This window comes from Heterostelium album (assembly GCF_000004825.1).
Source record: "Heterostelium album PN500 unplaced genomic scaffold PPL_contig1, whole genome shotgun sequence".
NCBI classification, from domain to species: domain Eukaryota; phylum Evosea; class Eumycetozoa; order Acytosteliales; family Acytosteliaceae; genus Heterostelium; species Heterostelium album.
In genome coordinates, this window is record NW_008805078.1 from 512,246 (window position 1) to 529,636 (window position 17,391).

At 31.4% G+C, this 17,391-nt stretch overlaps 3 protein-coding genes across 3 annotated transcripts; 1 reads left to right on the forward strand and 2 right to left on the reverse strand.

Moving 5' to 3' along the window:
* Positions 1 to 59: 59 nt before the first annotated feature.
* On the reverse strand, positions 60 to 11,508 carry PPL_01045 (uncharacterized protein; the record flags this gene model as incomplete). Its single annotated transcript, XM_020572062.1, has 11 exons — positions 60 to 2,122; positions 2,184 to 3,502; positions 3,581 to 3,885; positions 4,306 to 5,322; positions 5,395 to 6,107; positions 6,143 to 6,361; positions 6,429 to 8,064; positions 8,613 to 8,666; positions 8,797 to 8,896; positions 10,194 to 10,234; positions 10,840 to 11,508. The coding sequence occupies 11 exons, from the start codon at positions 11,506 to 11,508 to the stop codon at positions 60 to 62; spliced, it is 8,136 nt and encodes a 2,711-aa protein (XP_020437920.1).
* Positions 11,509 to 12,061: 553 nt separating this feature from the next.
* Positions 12,062 to 14,704, reverse strand: PPL_01046 (uncharacterized protein; the record flags this gene model as incomplete). Its single annotated transcript, XM_020572063.1, has 5 exons — positions 12,062 to 12,577; positions 12,646 to 13,371; positions 13,442 to 14,069; positions 14,130 to 14,170; positions 14,675 to 14,704. 5 exons carry the CDS (start codon positions 14,702 to 14,704, stop codon positions 12,062 to 12,064), a joined length of 1,941 nt encoding a protein of 646 aa, XP_020437921.1.
* Positions 14,705 to 15,386: 682 nt separating this feature from the next.
* On the forward strand, positions 15,387 to 17,347 carry PPL_01047 (uncharacterized protein; the record flags this gene model as incomplete). Its single annotated transcript, XM_020572064.1, has 6 exons — positions 15,387 to 15,461; positions 15,587 to 15,626; positions 16,538 to 16,916; positions 16,983 to 17,078; positions 17,210 to 17,232; positions 17,304 to 17,347. The coding sequence occupies 6 exons, from the start codon at positions 15,387 to 15,389 to the stop codon at positions 17,345 to 17,347; spliced, it is 657 nt and encodes a 218-aa protein (XP_020437922.1).
* Positions 17,348 to 17,391: the final 44 nt, after the last annotated feature.

The following is a 17,391-nucleotide window of genomic DNA, read 5'->3' on the forward strand; positions in this document are numbered from 1 at the left end:
ATATCTTTTTATTTGTTTTTTATCTGTTTATTATATGAATAAAATAAATATTATTTTAATTAATTTAATAAAACTAGCAAAACAATAATAAAAAGCAAAAGTGATGGAATCACTCTATTTGAGTTATTGATAGGGTCAGAGGTAGTTGATGATGTTGTGGTAGTTGTGGTTGGAACTTGACATTCATTTACAGTGACAGGTGTGGTTGATTGACATCCAGAGATTTCAGTGATTCTGACCAAGTAATCAGCACCATTAAGATTGTTGAATGTGTATCTATTGGTATTCTTCAAGGTGGTGATCACAGAGTTATTTGATGAATATAATAATTCAAGAGTTAAACTATCATTGAGTGATGCTGTTGAAACGATGTTGATGGTTCCACATGATGGTGAGTTGATTGTTGAACTGATAATATTACTTTCAACAGTGAACAATGTTTGGAGAGCGAATTTACATGTTCCAGAGGCAACGTCTGAAACGATTGAATAGTTTCCTATACCTAGAGACAATGAATTACTAACTTGAACTCCATTCAAAGTATAGATGGCATCGGCAGCTTTAGTTCCATAGAAACTGGAAAGTACAACTGATCCATTTCTACCAGCGACACATTGATTTTTGACATTGTATGTCGTAGTGAATTCAGTTGCTTTGAGATCGAAATCAAACGAATTGGTACACAAGTAGTTGTATCTGCTGACAACAGCAATTACAATATTTCCACTGTCAAGACCTGTAAAATTGAGATAGGTACCATCACTAATTTCGGGTAGATTACGATTGTCTCCTTCGATATTAAAGTACGCTCTATAGATGTAATCAGGATCGGGATTTGTAATGGCGACGAAACCATCTTTTCCTAAACATGTAGGATTTCCATAGGTAATTGTTGGATAGGGAGCAAAACTATTGATTCCGAAAGGAGCATTCTGTTGGATTTTAAGTACTCCGCTGGACTTTTTGTAATATAGAGGTGAATCTAAGAATACACTCATTTTGAATGAGTTGGTGTCTACCTTTTCATTATCAAGGAACATTTCGTAATCAGTGTTGGAATCGGAAAGCTTCATAACTATCTCTAAGTTCTTGCAATTGTAACTAACAGGCTCAAACAAATCAGTTATTGATTCTGTATATGGCACATCTAAGTTGATACGGTAGTTTTTGGAATTGTAATAGACATTCAATGAGGTGGAATCTTGAACTCCATACACCTGAGTTAGCTCTCTGTTGATGAATCCAGATCCAGAGACGTATGGTTGGATTTGATGAGGCTTTCCCTCCAAAACATCAGTGACCGAAGCAAATCCATCCACATAAGGTAATGGTTCATTTGTCAAATTAAGGGTTAGAGGATCTTCAACCCATCTTGGATCTTGTGGGTCATAACTAACATCAAACATCCATCTGCAAAAGTTTCCTTTCGATAGAAATGAAGTCGCTCTTGCATCTGTGATATCACCAATCAGATGAGCAAATGGATAGTGGTTGTATCCTTGGACTAAAGTTGGTGTGATCTCCGAACCATTATTATCCAAAATGGTATATTTCAATAAACCATATCCATAATAGGGTTCAACGAAAGTTTCAATTTCGAAAGTTCCATCCATTCCAACAATAACTGAGAATTCACCAAGACCACACACACTATGGTTGAAATTAAATAAAAAAGTTCCCGGATAGATATCTGTGGCATTAGTCACATCTTCTCCTTCTATTGAAAGTGAGATGAAATCATTCAAGTTATTAAAGTAAATAGCAGCTGTTGGGAAACTACAATTGGTTGCCGATTGTGGTACAACATTATAACTTATAACATTTGCTATAATAATTATATTCGATAATAGATTAATAAATTGAAGAATAATTAATTGAAAAAATGGATAATTTAAAACTATACCTTTAGTATATGGAACATAGACTTCAAATACATCAGAACATGATCCATAATTGACAAAAATTGAATGATTGCCACCAGAGACCACAGTTTTGTCGATGTCAGTAAAAGTGTTAGAATCTACACCAATACTGTAGACATGTACACTTGAATTCACACGAACTTTTGTTAATGATTCTTGGCAAACAACACTGTCAAAATCCACAGTTGATAAATTGGGACCTGATTATTTGTAAATTAATAAAAAATAAGAAATGAAACAATGAAAACAAAATGTACATACGCGGAGAAGGAGTATAGAAATTAAATTCCCTACAGAAATAATATGGAGGTATAATTTCGAGAGCACTATAAATATCCAGAGTAAAAGTTGTATTTACAACCGCATCATCATAACGACGACCAAAAACAATGGGAGTAAAGCTACCAAACTGATCGACGCATCCATCAAATTGGTTATTGCTCAATTCAAAGTGAATATCACTGGGTTCGACAGGGTTAATATCAATCGTGAAGGTATAGGTTGCTTCTTTTTGGCATCCTTTCTCTTGGTAGTATACAGCAAAGGTGTTTGAGGCTCGAACATTTTTAAAAGAACCATCGACAGAAGTGTAGTTGATATTTGAGTATTGGTCAGATAACACCAAAGTAGTGAACAATTGATAGTTGGAAACTATGACAGTAAAGTTTGAAAAACAGTTTGCATAGTTGAAGTCCTCGGTGTAATATTCGATGATGGGTTCGGCAAATGGGAAGGCGATACTGTCTTGGAATGTGGAACATTCCTTGGTAATAGAATAGGTCTCTCCATAGTTTACATTTCTTTTAAAGTTGGAAGCGATTACCTCTCCATTTACTTTAATATCTTGGTAATCACCGGTATAATTAATAAAGAGGACGGCACTGTCTGAGAGACAACTGAGAGGATGGTCTATACTGTAGGTAAGTGGTAGTTCTTTTGTTATAGGATTTGGGATTAAGACAAATGTATTGAAATAATATTGATCATTGTTTATGTTGAATGAAAAAAAGTATTCATTTGGTAAAATGTTAAGTATCTCTCCGGCTTGGTATTGATTGCCGTTGAATTGATAAGTAACTTGATCGTCGGGAACACCTTCAAGAGTGATTGACATATTCACACCCATACTTGGTTGTCCACACTGTGAAGCGACTAAATTGACAATCGGATTTGGGTAGATAGGTTTTATTGTTAAAGGAATGTATTGAGTACCACACTCATTCGACACAGCAGATAGATAATAGGTTCCACTGACCAAACCAGAGTACTGACCTGGAGCAGAGGCAGCGATATTGACACCACTCGAATTAATCAATTGAACATTGGTGAACTGATTGAGATTTTGAATTTGAATAGCACCATTTCCAATTGAATAGTTGGAATGTGAGAGTGAGATAAGTGGGACTTTGTCGCTCTCGGGTAAGACTAGTACACTGAAATCGGTGTCACCCATAGGATAATCAATGATAACTTTGTAGCCACCAAATCCGGTCACTGGAAAACTGATGTTACTTCCAACGTTAAAGGAATAAGATATATCCGAAAAGTGGTCTTCAACATGATAAGTAAGAATTAGATTGCTAATTATATTATGTTGGGTAATAGTGGCATTGGTATATAGACACTTTGGCTGAGTCACTCGAAGATCTGGAATATACTCGCTGAAATCGATATTGTAGGTTCTGTTGCATTCACTGTACATAAAGTAGAAGTGGACAGCTACTGGCTGTGTTGCATAGAATTTGACTAGACCGTCTTGATAGAAATGACTAACTGATGAATCGTTATATCCAAAGCCGAGAAGATCTTCGGAATCCGTATATACTAAAGATACTCTGCTTGTTAATGAATTGAAATACTGTAAGGTGCCTGGTACAGTATCACACTCATTACCATGCACATGGTTTAAAAAGTTTCCAACACAAAATAATAATAATATACAATTAAGATATTTCATTTCAATCTTTGAATAAATAACAATAAAGGTGATTATGGATAATGATAGAGAAGTGTTTAAATCGATGGTTAGGCTAACCATTTGGCCAATGGAATGAATTAAACTTTAATTTTTATTTTGGTGAAATTGCAAAGATTTAATCAAGATTGGCAAAGACACGAATTCCTTGAAAGGGCACTAACATGAAAGATGATTAATGAATAAAAAAAAAACAATAATTAAAAATGGAAATTCGTGGAATGATAAAAATATCTTGTAAATCTCAAACAATATTGCAGCTGCAAATAGTTTTTTTTAAACTACCACTATTGATCAATTCAACGAATCTCAATAAATCGTTCAGATTTGATTAAAACAACACAAAATAAATATTCAATCAAATTAAACAGAAATCACTTTTTATTATAATATTAAAAAAGTAATAACAAAAAATAAAAGAATTGGAGGAATCACTCTACTTGAGTTATTTATCGGGTCAGAGGTAGTTGATGATGTAGTGGCGGTTGTGGTTGAAGTTGCGGTTGTTGTGGTTGGAACTTGACAATCATTTACAGTGACAGGTGTGGTTGATTGACATCCAGAGATTTCAGTGATTCTGACCAAGTAATCAGCACCATTAAGATTGTTGAATGTGTATCTATTGGTATTCTTCAAGGTGGTGATCACAGAGTTATTTGATGAATATAATAATTCAAGAGTTAAACTATCGTTGAGTGATGCTGTTGAAACGATGTTGATGGTTCCACATGATGGTGAGTTGATTGTTGAACTGATAATATTACTTTCAACAGTGAACAATGTTTGGAGAGCGAATTTACATGTTCCAGAGGCAACGTCTGAAACGATTGAATAGTTTCCTACACCTAGAGACAATGAATTACTAACTTGAACTCCATTCAAAGTATAGATGGCATCGGCAGCTTTATTTCCATAGAAACTGGAAAGTACAACTGATCCATTTCTACCGGCGACACATTGATTTTTGACTGTATATGTAGTAGTGAATTCAGTTGTCATTATATCAGTGGAATATTGATTGGTACACATGTAGTTGTCTTTGTTTACAACGTTAATATAAACCGAACCGGCGCTGAGATCGGTAAAATTGAGGTAGGTACCATCACTGATTTCAGGGTGCAAACTGGGTTCACCTTGTGCCATGTTGGTGTACAATCTATAGATGTAATTAGGATCGGGGTTTGAAATGGTGAGGAAACCATCTCCTCCCAAACAAGTTGGATTTCCTATTGTGACTGTTGGATAAGGAGCATAACTGGCAGTAGAGAAAATTCCTCCTTCTTCTACCAGCAGAGCACCCTTGGATTTACTATAGAACTCAGAGTATTGCAAGAATGCATTGGTTTGGAATGAGTTTGATGGTACACTTTGCTTGCCAATATACAACTGAGTGTTTGGGTAAGAATCTGGAAGTTTCATTGTTATCTGTAAGTTATTGCAGTTGTAACTAAGAGGTTCAAACAAACTTGTCAGTGTAGGTTGAAATGGAACATTTACAAGAGTAGTAAGGCCTCTTTGATTATATATAGTAAAGAAATAAGTAGATGATTTAACTCCATAAATAAGACTGAGATTTTTAGAGATGAATTCATATCTATTAAAAGATCTTGGCTCATTTTGATGCATTACACCCTTCAAAGCATCAGTAACTGTAGCTATACCATCGAAATATTTGGAAGGAGTGGATATTAAATCGATTGTGAGTTGGTTTTCATTCCACTTTGGGCTGTTTTCGTCGTATGTAACTTCAAAGTTCCATTTGCAGTAATCTCCACTTGATAAATATCCTTTTACATAGCTATCAGAGATATCACCAATTAGATGTGCCATAGAGTAGTGATATAAAGGAGTACTAACTGATTCTGGCGTGATTTCAACGCCATTACTGTCATTGATTGAATACTTTAAGTAACCAAGATTGTAATAGGGTTCAATGAAAGTTTCAATTTTGAAAGATCCCTCCATTGGAACGTCAATAAAAACTCTTCCAAGACCACAAACCGTATGATTGAAACTAAAAAGATATCTATCTGGAGAAAGAGCTGTGACATTGCTAATTTCATCTCCACCAAAAATAAGCGATGTGTATTCATTCATGTTATTAAAGTAAATTGCACCTGTTTCAAAACTGCAATTGGTTGCCGATTGTGGTACAACATTATAACTTAAAACATTTGCTATAATTATTGACATTTCAAAAATTAATATAACTTGAAAAAAAAAGTAGTTATTATTAAAAACATACATTTAGTATATGGAACATAGATTTGATATAGATCAGTACATGATCCATAGTTGATAGTAACAGTATGGTTACCACCAGTGACTTTAGCATCGGATGGATTGGCATAATACCAGTCATCGACATATACATTGGAGATCGTAGTTTTGGATTCAAAAGAAAGTGCTGTTAATGATTCTTGGCAAGTGACCGAGTTGAATTTAATTTTTGTCATATTTGGATCTGTTAAATTAAATAATTGATTTAATAACAAAAAGTATTTAAAAAATTTTATAAACTATCTACTTACACAATGGTGTGTCAGAAAAATTATATTCTTTACAATAATAGTATGAACTTGGAATATCTACACTTTCAACTCCAAATCTAAAAGTAACGTTCTGAGCTGCATCATCATAACGACGACCAAAAACAACGGGAGTAAATGTTGCAACCTGAGAGGTACATCCATTAAAATCGGCATTAGAAATTTCATATCTGTAATCGCTTTGTTCGAGACGAGCTATTGGTAGTTCAAAACCAAAACTTTGTTCATTTTGACATCCTTTCTCTGTGTAGAATACAGTTAAGATGTCGGTTGCACGAACTTTCTTGAAAGTACCATCAACGGCAGTGTAGTTGATATTGTTGTATTTATCGACAAGTACCATAGAGTTGAACAATTCATAATTGGAAACTGTTACAGTAAAGTTTGAATAGCAGGTTGCATAGTTAAAGTCATCGGTGAAAAACTGGACATTGGGTGTGGCGAATGGGAAGTTGAGTATGTCGTTAAATGAGGAACACTCCTTGGTAATAGAATAGGTATCTCCATAGTTTACATTTCTTCTAAAGTTGGCAGCGATTACCTCGCCATTTACTTTAATATCTTGGTAGTCACCGGTGTAATTGATAAAGAGGACGGCACTGTTTGAGAGACAACTGAGAGGATGGTCGATACTGTAGGTAAGGGGAAGCTCACTAGAGACTGGACGTGGTATTTTGAGAACTTTAATGAAACTATATCCACCCTGGATCGCGAATGTGAAGGTGTAATCCGATGGCTGAAGGAGATGGACATCTCCAGCTTGGTACTGATTACCGTTGAATTGATAAGTAACTTGATCGTCTGAAATACCTTCAAGAGAGACTGTCACATTGACATCAAAAGTGGGTGTTGCACACTGAGTAGGTATCAAGTTGACAATTGGTATGGGACTGATTACTTCGATTTCCAAACTAACACTTTGAGTACCACACAATTGTGATTGTGCAATTATATAATAGGTTCCACTGGCCAAACCTGTAAATTGGCCGGAGGAGCTGGCAGCTATGTTGGCACCACTGGCATTGGTCAATTGGATATCAGTGAATTGGTTGAGATTTTCGATTTTAACAATACCATTATCTATTGAGTAATTGGTATGTGTGAGTGTGATTTGAGGTATTAAATCGTGTTGGGGTGTCACTTGTACACCAAAAAAGTTGTTATCTGTGAATAGTCCAATATTAACACGGTATGAACCTACTCCATAAACAGGGAAAGTCATTGTCATAGGCACACTTCCGGGTTGATATTTATAGGTTTTGCTTGTAAATGGATCATATACATAGTAATATTCATAGATAGTAGTGGTATGGTGGGTAACAGTGGCATTGGTAAATAGACAATTTGGTTGGGTCACTTCGAGATTCGGGATGTTCAAGCTAAGGTCCCGGTCATAGGTCTTGTTGCAATCACTATAAGTGAAATAAAAGTGGACAGGCACGGGATATCTAGTGTAGAAGAAGATATTTCCGTTTGCGAAGTAATGGGAAACAGAAGAATCGTTGTAACCAAAATCGATCAAACCTTCTAGATTGTTAAAGGTGAGTCTCAATCCATCTTGCAAATAATTACTATCGGAAAGTGTACCAGGTACAGTACCGCACTCCGTACCAGACACCTTTGAAATAATGTTTCCAAAACAAAATAATGATAATAAAAATAATATACAATATTTCATTATTCTATCATAGATTAAGAAATAATAAATAAATAAATAAAAAAAGTCTTAAAAATTGATCCAGATGAACACTTTATCAACATGTTGTTCGAACATAAAAATAATAATAAAAAATCAATTCATTGATTCTCTGAAAGGTGTTTAATTTGCAGATTTAAAATAGATCACCTTTCAGAGAATCTGTTCAACTCAGCCTTTGTTAAATTTTTTTCAATGATAGTGGCTGTTTTTCACAATTTTTTTTTAAGTTTTTGCATTAGAGATTAATATTAAAAAAATAAAATAAAATATCAAACCTTGTTAGATTTTAATAAAAATTAGATAAATAGAAAGTATTTTTATAGTAGATTTAGAATATAAAGTTTGTTTTATTCTTTAAAAAAATTTTGAAAGAGTTTGGCCTCTGTTTTTCGATGGGTAAAATGAGTTTTCCAATCTGCATCGGAGTTCGGAGCAAGCTACAACGAACCCGAGAGATCAAAGAATACAGGGACAGACATATTTATCAATGTTATGAAAGATTCAATCAAATTCTCAAAGATCTTCAATCAAAAATTGGTGTTCAAAAAATGGTTATTGTAATATGGGAAGTTTATATGAGAAAATCAATGATTGGCAACTAGCGAAATAGATATTTAACAATGGACCCTACTGATTAAATAAAGCACATACATCAAATAGAAATGGTTCAACACACGATATGTGAGCTTTAATTTCTATCGATTCCTTGAATAGTGGATAAAGCTGGTATCTTTCACTTTGCCAATCTACACTAAATATTAAATTTTTGGTTTTTATTTGAATCAAACACAATCAAATCAACAATAACCATATAAAATTCAATTGTATAATGTTAGCGATACGAAAAAGCAACTTTGTATGATAGTAGATTGACAAGAAAGTGAGTTAATAAATGAATAAATGAATAAATATAATATATATGAATATAAATATATAAATATAAATAAATATAATATTTAAATAAATATAAAAAATATAAATAAATATAACACTGAAAATAAATATAAATATTAAGATAAATATAAATAAATAAATATAATACATATAATAGATATATAGAGAAATAAATAAATTATTGGATGAATAAATAAATGTATGAAAGGAAGAATGAAAGAATGGGTGGATGAAAGATTGAAAGAAAGAAAGAAAGAAAGAAAGAAAGAAAGAATATGGATGAAAGGAAGAATGAAAGTGAATTAGGTGCTAATTCACTGCAGTGCAAATAAATAGAAATATAGTGTAAGAATATAAATATGTAACGCGTTGACAGCACAATGTGCACTGGACTAATACAGTACTTATATTGTATTACCTATATCTATTTATTTATAGAATGATACATACCATATATAAACAAATTAAAGGAAAAAATAACCTATACTTTTTTGGAGAAAAAATAAATAAATTTGAATTAGTTATCTTGAATATACTTGATTATTTACCCACTCCCTGTACTGAGTGTGCCCCTGGTAATCCATTCTATTATTATTCACGACTATCATATCAAAATGGAGAAAATATAAATGATAACCGGGTGGCTCGTTCGATGCACCTTTATTGTTGTTGCTCAACAATATTTTTCTATTTAAAACAAAAAAGTTAATGAATAAGAATGTTTATCCAAATTGATTTTCCATTTGATACATTTTATTTTCAAAGATTGTAGCTGAGTCGATATAATAACTTGACCACCTTAGTTAGAAATATTGACTAGTCGGCCCTTTATATATTCTAAAGTGGTGCATTTTAAAATATATAGTTTTATAGTGTGCCTACCCTATAATGCCGGATTGGTCTGTATCAAATAAGTTAGTATAAAACATTAATTGAATAATGTATACTAGACATTATTGAGTGACAGCCAGATGGGAGTCTTCATCTTTTACATTCGGTAATACCAGAATAATTTGTCGTAGGCATACAAAATTATCTGATATGTTGAACATAAATTAATGACATACGAAATATAATAAAGAAGTAAATAAAATTTATATTAATAAAATTATATGCGTATACCTTTATTGGACTATTCTCTTGATTAAAAATACAAATAAAATCTAGAAAGATCACATTCTTTGTATGAATTGACCTTTGTATAATAGAATGAATTAGTTAAGTACATTCACAACTGCTCAGCTGCTATATAAGGAACTTATACTTACAATGAACTAAAACATAATATAAAACAAAATTTACTACTACCAAATCAATATGCTTCAACATTCAAACACTCCAGATAATGAATCAGGTTGAAAGCGTTATTCTAAAATAATATAGCAAAGTGCTCACATGTTGAATTGTGTTTTTGTTAATAACCAAAATCACCTTATTCAATGTTGAAATAAATTTGATTTGAAATGTACTAGACCAGACTCCCATCCGAACATATACATAGCTTCATCAAACCCATAACAACAAATGAAAAAATAGGCGAATTGATTGCAAGATTCTTTACACACTGCTGCATATACTATTTCAAAACAAGCAATCAAAAATTATTGAATAATTATGATCCACTAAAGATATGTCAAAGAAATAAAAATTAGTAATCTGTATTCATTAAAATAAACAATTATTACTTACACTATCTTTTATGCCTAAACATCTCCACATACCAAAAAGATAATAATAAAATTTGAATTATAAAAATGATTTTAAAACATTTCCAATCATATTTTGAATTGGTCTTATTACCAGGTTTGATAATGGGTTCTTAATGAGTAGAGTGGAGAAGAGCTGTCCATAGTCCGCTATGGCTGTGAGGCATGGAATTCTTATAATAAGTTCTCGTAGAGATGGCCAATTGGATAAGAAGTCACCGGCATTGTTCATGTTTTCGTCTTCTTCTGCGGTATTCAACTGGTCCTTGATCTTTTCATATGGAATACAGAATCGATCGATCTCCATTGCATCGTCAGTTTCCTCAACTTGTTCCATGATAGGATCTTCATGTGATGTCATTTCTACATCATTTGATGCTGCTGCTTCTGACTGTGGTGGAGATTGTTGTTGCAGTGTTTGTGAAAGTTGTTGTAAATAGTTGATTTGTTGTTGTTGTCTATAATCTTGAATCTGCGAGTTGTAATTGTTATCGATTTCAAAGATTACGACAATTTCTTTTGCCGGTTTTGATTGTTCCGTTGATTGCACAGTAGTGTTGTGTTGAATAGGAGTATGGAATGGTGTTTGGGTTGGAGATTGGATTGGTGATTGAGATGGAGTTTGGATTGGTATTTGGGATTGTGTTGGAATTGGTGTTTGGATTGGTGTTTGGGATGGTGTTTGAATTGGTGTTTGGGATGGGGATTGGATTGGTGTTTGGCTATTTACATGAGTTGATTTGTGATGTTTTTGATTGTCCATTGATTCTTGATTATCTTCTTCTCTTATTCTTTTTTTTGTTGGATTGTTATTATTATTATTGTTATTTATTTGGTTATTTATTTTATAAAGATTGAATTCTAACCTTTACCAACGACGGCAACACGTCGTTTGTTGGGAAGGGTTATCATGAACGATGGCGAACACGTTAGGAATGAAGGTTGTGAAGCAACCAGACAGTAGCCATCGCTTATGCTCCAAACAGACAATAATAGTCAACATAAAATTCTGATTATTGTCACAATCATCCTCTCTTTCTTTTCTTTTACCACTATAAATCAAGCTCGATCCGATATCATGATCATCGTCACCAAAATCAATCGATTCGATATCAAACAATGGTTTACTTTTGGGTATTTTGTGTACTATTATGTGTATTATTCTGTGTATTATTCTGTGTATTATTTTGTTTATTATTTTGTGTACTATTTTGTGAATTATTTTTGTTTATTATTCTGTGTATTATTTTGCGTATTATCTTGTGTATTATTTTGTGAATTATTTTTGTTTATTATTCTCTGTATTATTTTGTGAATTAGTCTGTTTTTGATTTCTTTGTTCCTCTGTAGCCTCTTCTTCTTTTGTTTGTACCAGAGAGTGTTTGGTCTGGTGTAGTTGTGGTAGCTGGTTTTGGTGAAGATTGAGATGAAGTAGAAGCAGCTTGTGAATTTGAAAGTGTTGGTTGAGATGGTGACTGAGGTGACGAAACAATTTGTTGTGTTCTTGAAGGTGTGGGTTGTGGAGCTAATTTAGATGTTACATTGGCATAAGTATTTATAATATCGCTCATCTCTTTTGCCTTTTCCTTATTTGATTCGTCTACATTCTTGGCAATCTCATTCATTTCTATCATGGTGTTTAGATAGGTGGTATGTGCCTTATCTCGAGCTGGTTTCCAAGACTGTGCCTCCTCCTTGGTGGTCGATTCGTAGCCTTTGGAAATTGTAGTCTCTTTACCAACTTGACTTTTCATAGCAGAATATTTGTAGATAGTCATTTTGTCAACTTCATTTCCACCCATGAATTTAATGTAATGTTTATTGGCACGCATCTTTTTTTTGTAAAAAAATATTGATTAATAATTGTTTTGAATTCAAATTATATAATTGATTAACTTACTGATCTATTATCTAAAAACTGGAAACGATGATACTCTGTAAAACCAGGAAAGATCTTTATTTCTTTCTGTTTCAATTCCTTTGGGTTATGAATTTCGACTGTTACTTTGATGGTAACAGCTTCCTTCTCTGATTCAGAGGTCAATTTGTATGTTCTTTGATAGTTGTTGTTGTCAGTGGTACTCTTGATTGCATTGATAACATCTTGATCTGTATAGATTGAATCTTTGAAACTCGACTTGTCTGCTATCGCTCTAGAAACCATTGAAAAATGTTGATCGCATTCACTCTTTCCGTGATAGGGTGCAAAAGTATTCAATTCGACGAGATACTTTCTTTTGGTTTTGTTTGGAGTGTTTGGATCAGCTACTTGCAACTTTGACAATGTATGCATATATGAAAGTATTTCATTTGACTTGAAGTGTCTAGCATTATCACACCAAAATGTAATTTTGTTGATATTTAGACTGGTGAATAATGGATCATTGATTAATTTGTCGAGACATGAAATTGCAAATGTCGAACAGTGATTAAGTACTTGTGAAAGACAGTCATAGTAGTGAATCTTCAGCTTGTCACCTTGCTTATAGAAGAGGACCATTCCAAAGAAGGTACGAGCAGGTTGTTGGTAAAATTCATGGCTTACTTGCACTTTGGATTTACCTAATGATATATTCTCTTTAAAATCACAGAGAATAATACACTCTCCTGCCTTTAACTCATTTTTCTAAATAAAAAAAAAAAAAAAATTTCATTAATAAATCATTAACTAAATGTATTAATAAAATTATAATTACACATGTCAAATAATCATTCTTTCTTTGCTGAACAAACATCTTGTGAATAGTCAAGATTTCAAACAGTTTATGATCTTGATCTGAAAGTTGCCCAAACTTAATTCGTTTTGACTCGAGAGCCTGATACTGAACACACATTGGACACATGTCGGTTCGATTCTTCATTTCTCTGACATACTCTGGTACGAAACTGTAAAATGCACTTCTACCCATGAGTGGATACTTGACTTGATCAACTTTACTCTTCTTGAGGTAATCTGAAAAGCAGGTATTTATGTTTCCTAAAGCAAGGTTCTTGATTGGCACCAACTCGAATGCTCGTTTACCATCTGCGTCGAGTTCTTTGCTGTACAACCTCATGTTTTTACTTGATTCTTCAGTTATATCTTTCATATTGAAGTAACCTTCGACGGCTGTCCTTAGCATCGTGGTTCTTTGTCTTCTTGTCATTTGTCCATTGTGTGTAAATTTAGATCTCCAATTGCTGATCTCTTCTGCATTAATCAGTCTACCTGCACCATACTTATGTACGTGTTGAATTGCACGATTCCATGCATTATTATCTATTGTGATTCCAAACTCTCTGATTTCCTTAGAAGTGTAAGAAGGAACTAAACTTGATAACAATCTAGATTGGGAATATTAGTATCAATGATATACAAAATCGCGAGCATTACAAAACACTTACCTTGTTTTTTCATATCCATCTCTATCTGTATATTGGCCACTCTGAAGTGATGAAATAACATATGACAACGCAACAGCATGTGTGGTTGCTCCAGGTATCTCTTCATATATCTCCTTATATCCCTTTCTGAATTCTTCTGATGTAGTAATACTACCATCTTTCTTTAATTCTTCAAGAACCTGAATATATTTATAGTTAAAAGTATTAACAATAATCATTCAAAACAACAGTTTATGATATGTATAGTTGTCAATAGTGTACCTGCTTTCCAGTGGTATTCTTTGTTAACCAATCTTTCATTAAATGTGTCTGTTGATCAATCGTTACTTTGTTATGTTTTTTTGGTGATGCTATTACATTAACTGAAGTTGTTATTAAATTTAAAACTTTACTTTTATTACCAGACCTCTCTGATAATTTACTATAGTCCTTATAACGATTACTCTTGACTGGTTTAGTGTTTGGATCACTAACTGATTTTATTGAATTCAACACTCCTTGTGTATAATTATTGAAAGAGGGAGCCAATGATCGACTATTATTACTCTTATTTGTGTAGTTAATCTGCTTGCCATTTTAAAATAAAACTTGATTAAAATAACGAATCAAATATCAAATATAAATAATTAAAAAGAATCAATCACAACCTAAATTTTTTCCTTTTTTTTTAAAAAAAAGCAAAACACAAAAAAGCACAGCCACATGATAATAAGTATTAGTTTGATGCACCTCTTTAACAATATTTCTGTTAATGATTAAATCTATAGATTGTTTTATTTTTTCTTTATTATTAAATTTTAAATACATATATTGTGTTTTGTTTTTTAAATAACCACATGACCAACAGTCTACCTGTATGTAGAATAATACCAAAGAGGTTACGAGGGTCATAATTCGCGTTCATGAATTGATTGAACATTATATTTCCTCGATATATTTTCTTTGACAATCGAAACAATGTTGAATTGCTCTAAGCATTATTAGTTAGCTAAAATAAAACCATTGGTTTTCACCATATCTTGACAATAATTAAAAAGGTTCACGTTTCTCAGCTGCTCTTCTCCTATAGAATTCTCTGAATGATGATGGTCTTTTTTGTATACAACAACAATCTTTCTTTAACAAATCTAATACCTATAAATAAAGAATTTAACCAGTCAGTTTATTAAAGTTTTATTTTATTTTATTTTTTCACTTTTAAACGACATCTTTGATTTGATAAACAAACAAAAATATGTTTCGTTTAAAGTCGATGAAATGGAAGTACCATTGGGTTGCAAAGTTACATTCAAAGACACCAACGACATTCTCAATTTCCAATTAGACATTACGGTATCTTTTATGAAATTAAACAAAGATTAAAATAAATCTATACCTTTATAAATATTACATCCACTATCCTTTTTAGCCAATCTATGATTACATGTGCTTGTTTATATGTTTATTTTACTTTTTAGTTGAGCAATAGAACTAATTCTGTTATTGAACTCGAACTTTGTAATTGTTTCTGTTATTGAAATGCATGCTAATCGGTCATTGTCCAGTATTTAACCTTTATTTACTAATTTACTACATCTCGTATATTAATATCTTGGTGATAAATATTCAAATAATAATTAAATTATAACTATTTTTTAAAAGAATGGATTAAGATGTCTGTTTTCTTTTGTTTTGATTGCAAAAAAAAAACCAAACCAAAAAATAATTAAAAAAAAATATTATTTTCAAATTCAACATTTTTTTTTGAAAAACTTAGTTTTCATATGATCCATAACACAAAATTTGGAAGAAATATAAAAATGTCCTGATTTAGAATGTTTGCTAATATATTGGTATGATCATAGATATTAGAAAAGATTCTTTTTTTTTTCTTGATCCTCAATTCTTTTTAAAAAACTTTTGAAACTAAGTTTTCAACCTTTCTTTTTAATAAGGAGAGAATTTGCCTCATTACAACTAAACTATGCTTTTTTGTTTTGATCAAAACCAAATTTTTTCATTTTAATTTTTTTACTTTACAACCTTCAAATTTAACAACAAATACAATCTTCAAATTTATCAACAAATATAATCTTCAAATTTATATAATAGTTATTATTTCTTATATTTTTAAAATATTATATCTATTCTTTTTTTTTATTCTTTCTCTATTCTTTATATTCTTTATCTATTTATCTATTATTTATCTTTTTATATATTGTTTAATATTTATCTATTCTTATTTATCTATTCTTTATCTATTTATATTTATCTATTCTTTATCTATTTATATTTATCTATTCTTTTTTTTTTTATTCTTTCTCTATTCTTTATATTCTTTATCTATTTATCTATTATTTATCTTTTTATATATTGTTTAATATTTATCTATTCTTTTAATTATTTATCTATGTCACACATTTCTATAGGTCCTTTTAAGGTCAAAGATGTCCTAAAGGATGAATTCTTTACAACTATTTCTTCTAATCTATCAGAAAATCAAAGAAGATCTTTAGTACAAATTAATGATTTTCTTCATAAATTTATAATTAATAATCAAGATAATTTCACCAAAAATTTTCCAATTGTTAATAATATTATTGTTAAAAATGAAGATGTTTTGACAAATTTAGAAAAAACAACTACCCACCTCACTATCTCATATAATATAATAGCGTATATTTATAGGCGAATAATCGGTAGCGAAGTTCTAGAATCTAATCATATGGGAGAAGTTTGGAAATTGCTTCAATTTCAACCTATAAATATTCATGAGATAACTAATATAATTTCTGAAGAAGATACAAAGTATGTATAAAAAGTTTTTTTTATTTAAAAAATAATTCTCTGTTTATTTATATTTATTTTTAATAGAAAAAAGATTTTAGAATTATTTTTATCTTTCAAAGATGAATTCGATATAAAATCGAAATATTTTGATGAAGTACCTAAACAAGTGGCAACCAACTTGTATAATTTTCTCTACTCCCAGCTCCAGTCTCATTTAAGAAACCTTACGAAAGTTATTAACACTTCTATTCAAAAGAATTTAATAAATCTTGAGATCAATGATAGTATTGACTCAAAGATTCATTTTTTAGATTTTATAATAAACAACAATCTTGTAAGTATCAATTTTTTTTTAATTTACAATTTTTTTTAGTTTTAATCAAAATTCCTAATTTTTTTAAATAGTTTCCCATCTTATCGGACCACCAAGTAAAGAATCTAGTAGATAAATATAAAATCGATACAACAATCAAACTAGAGGAACGGTTGATCA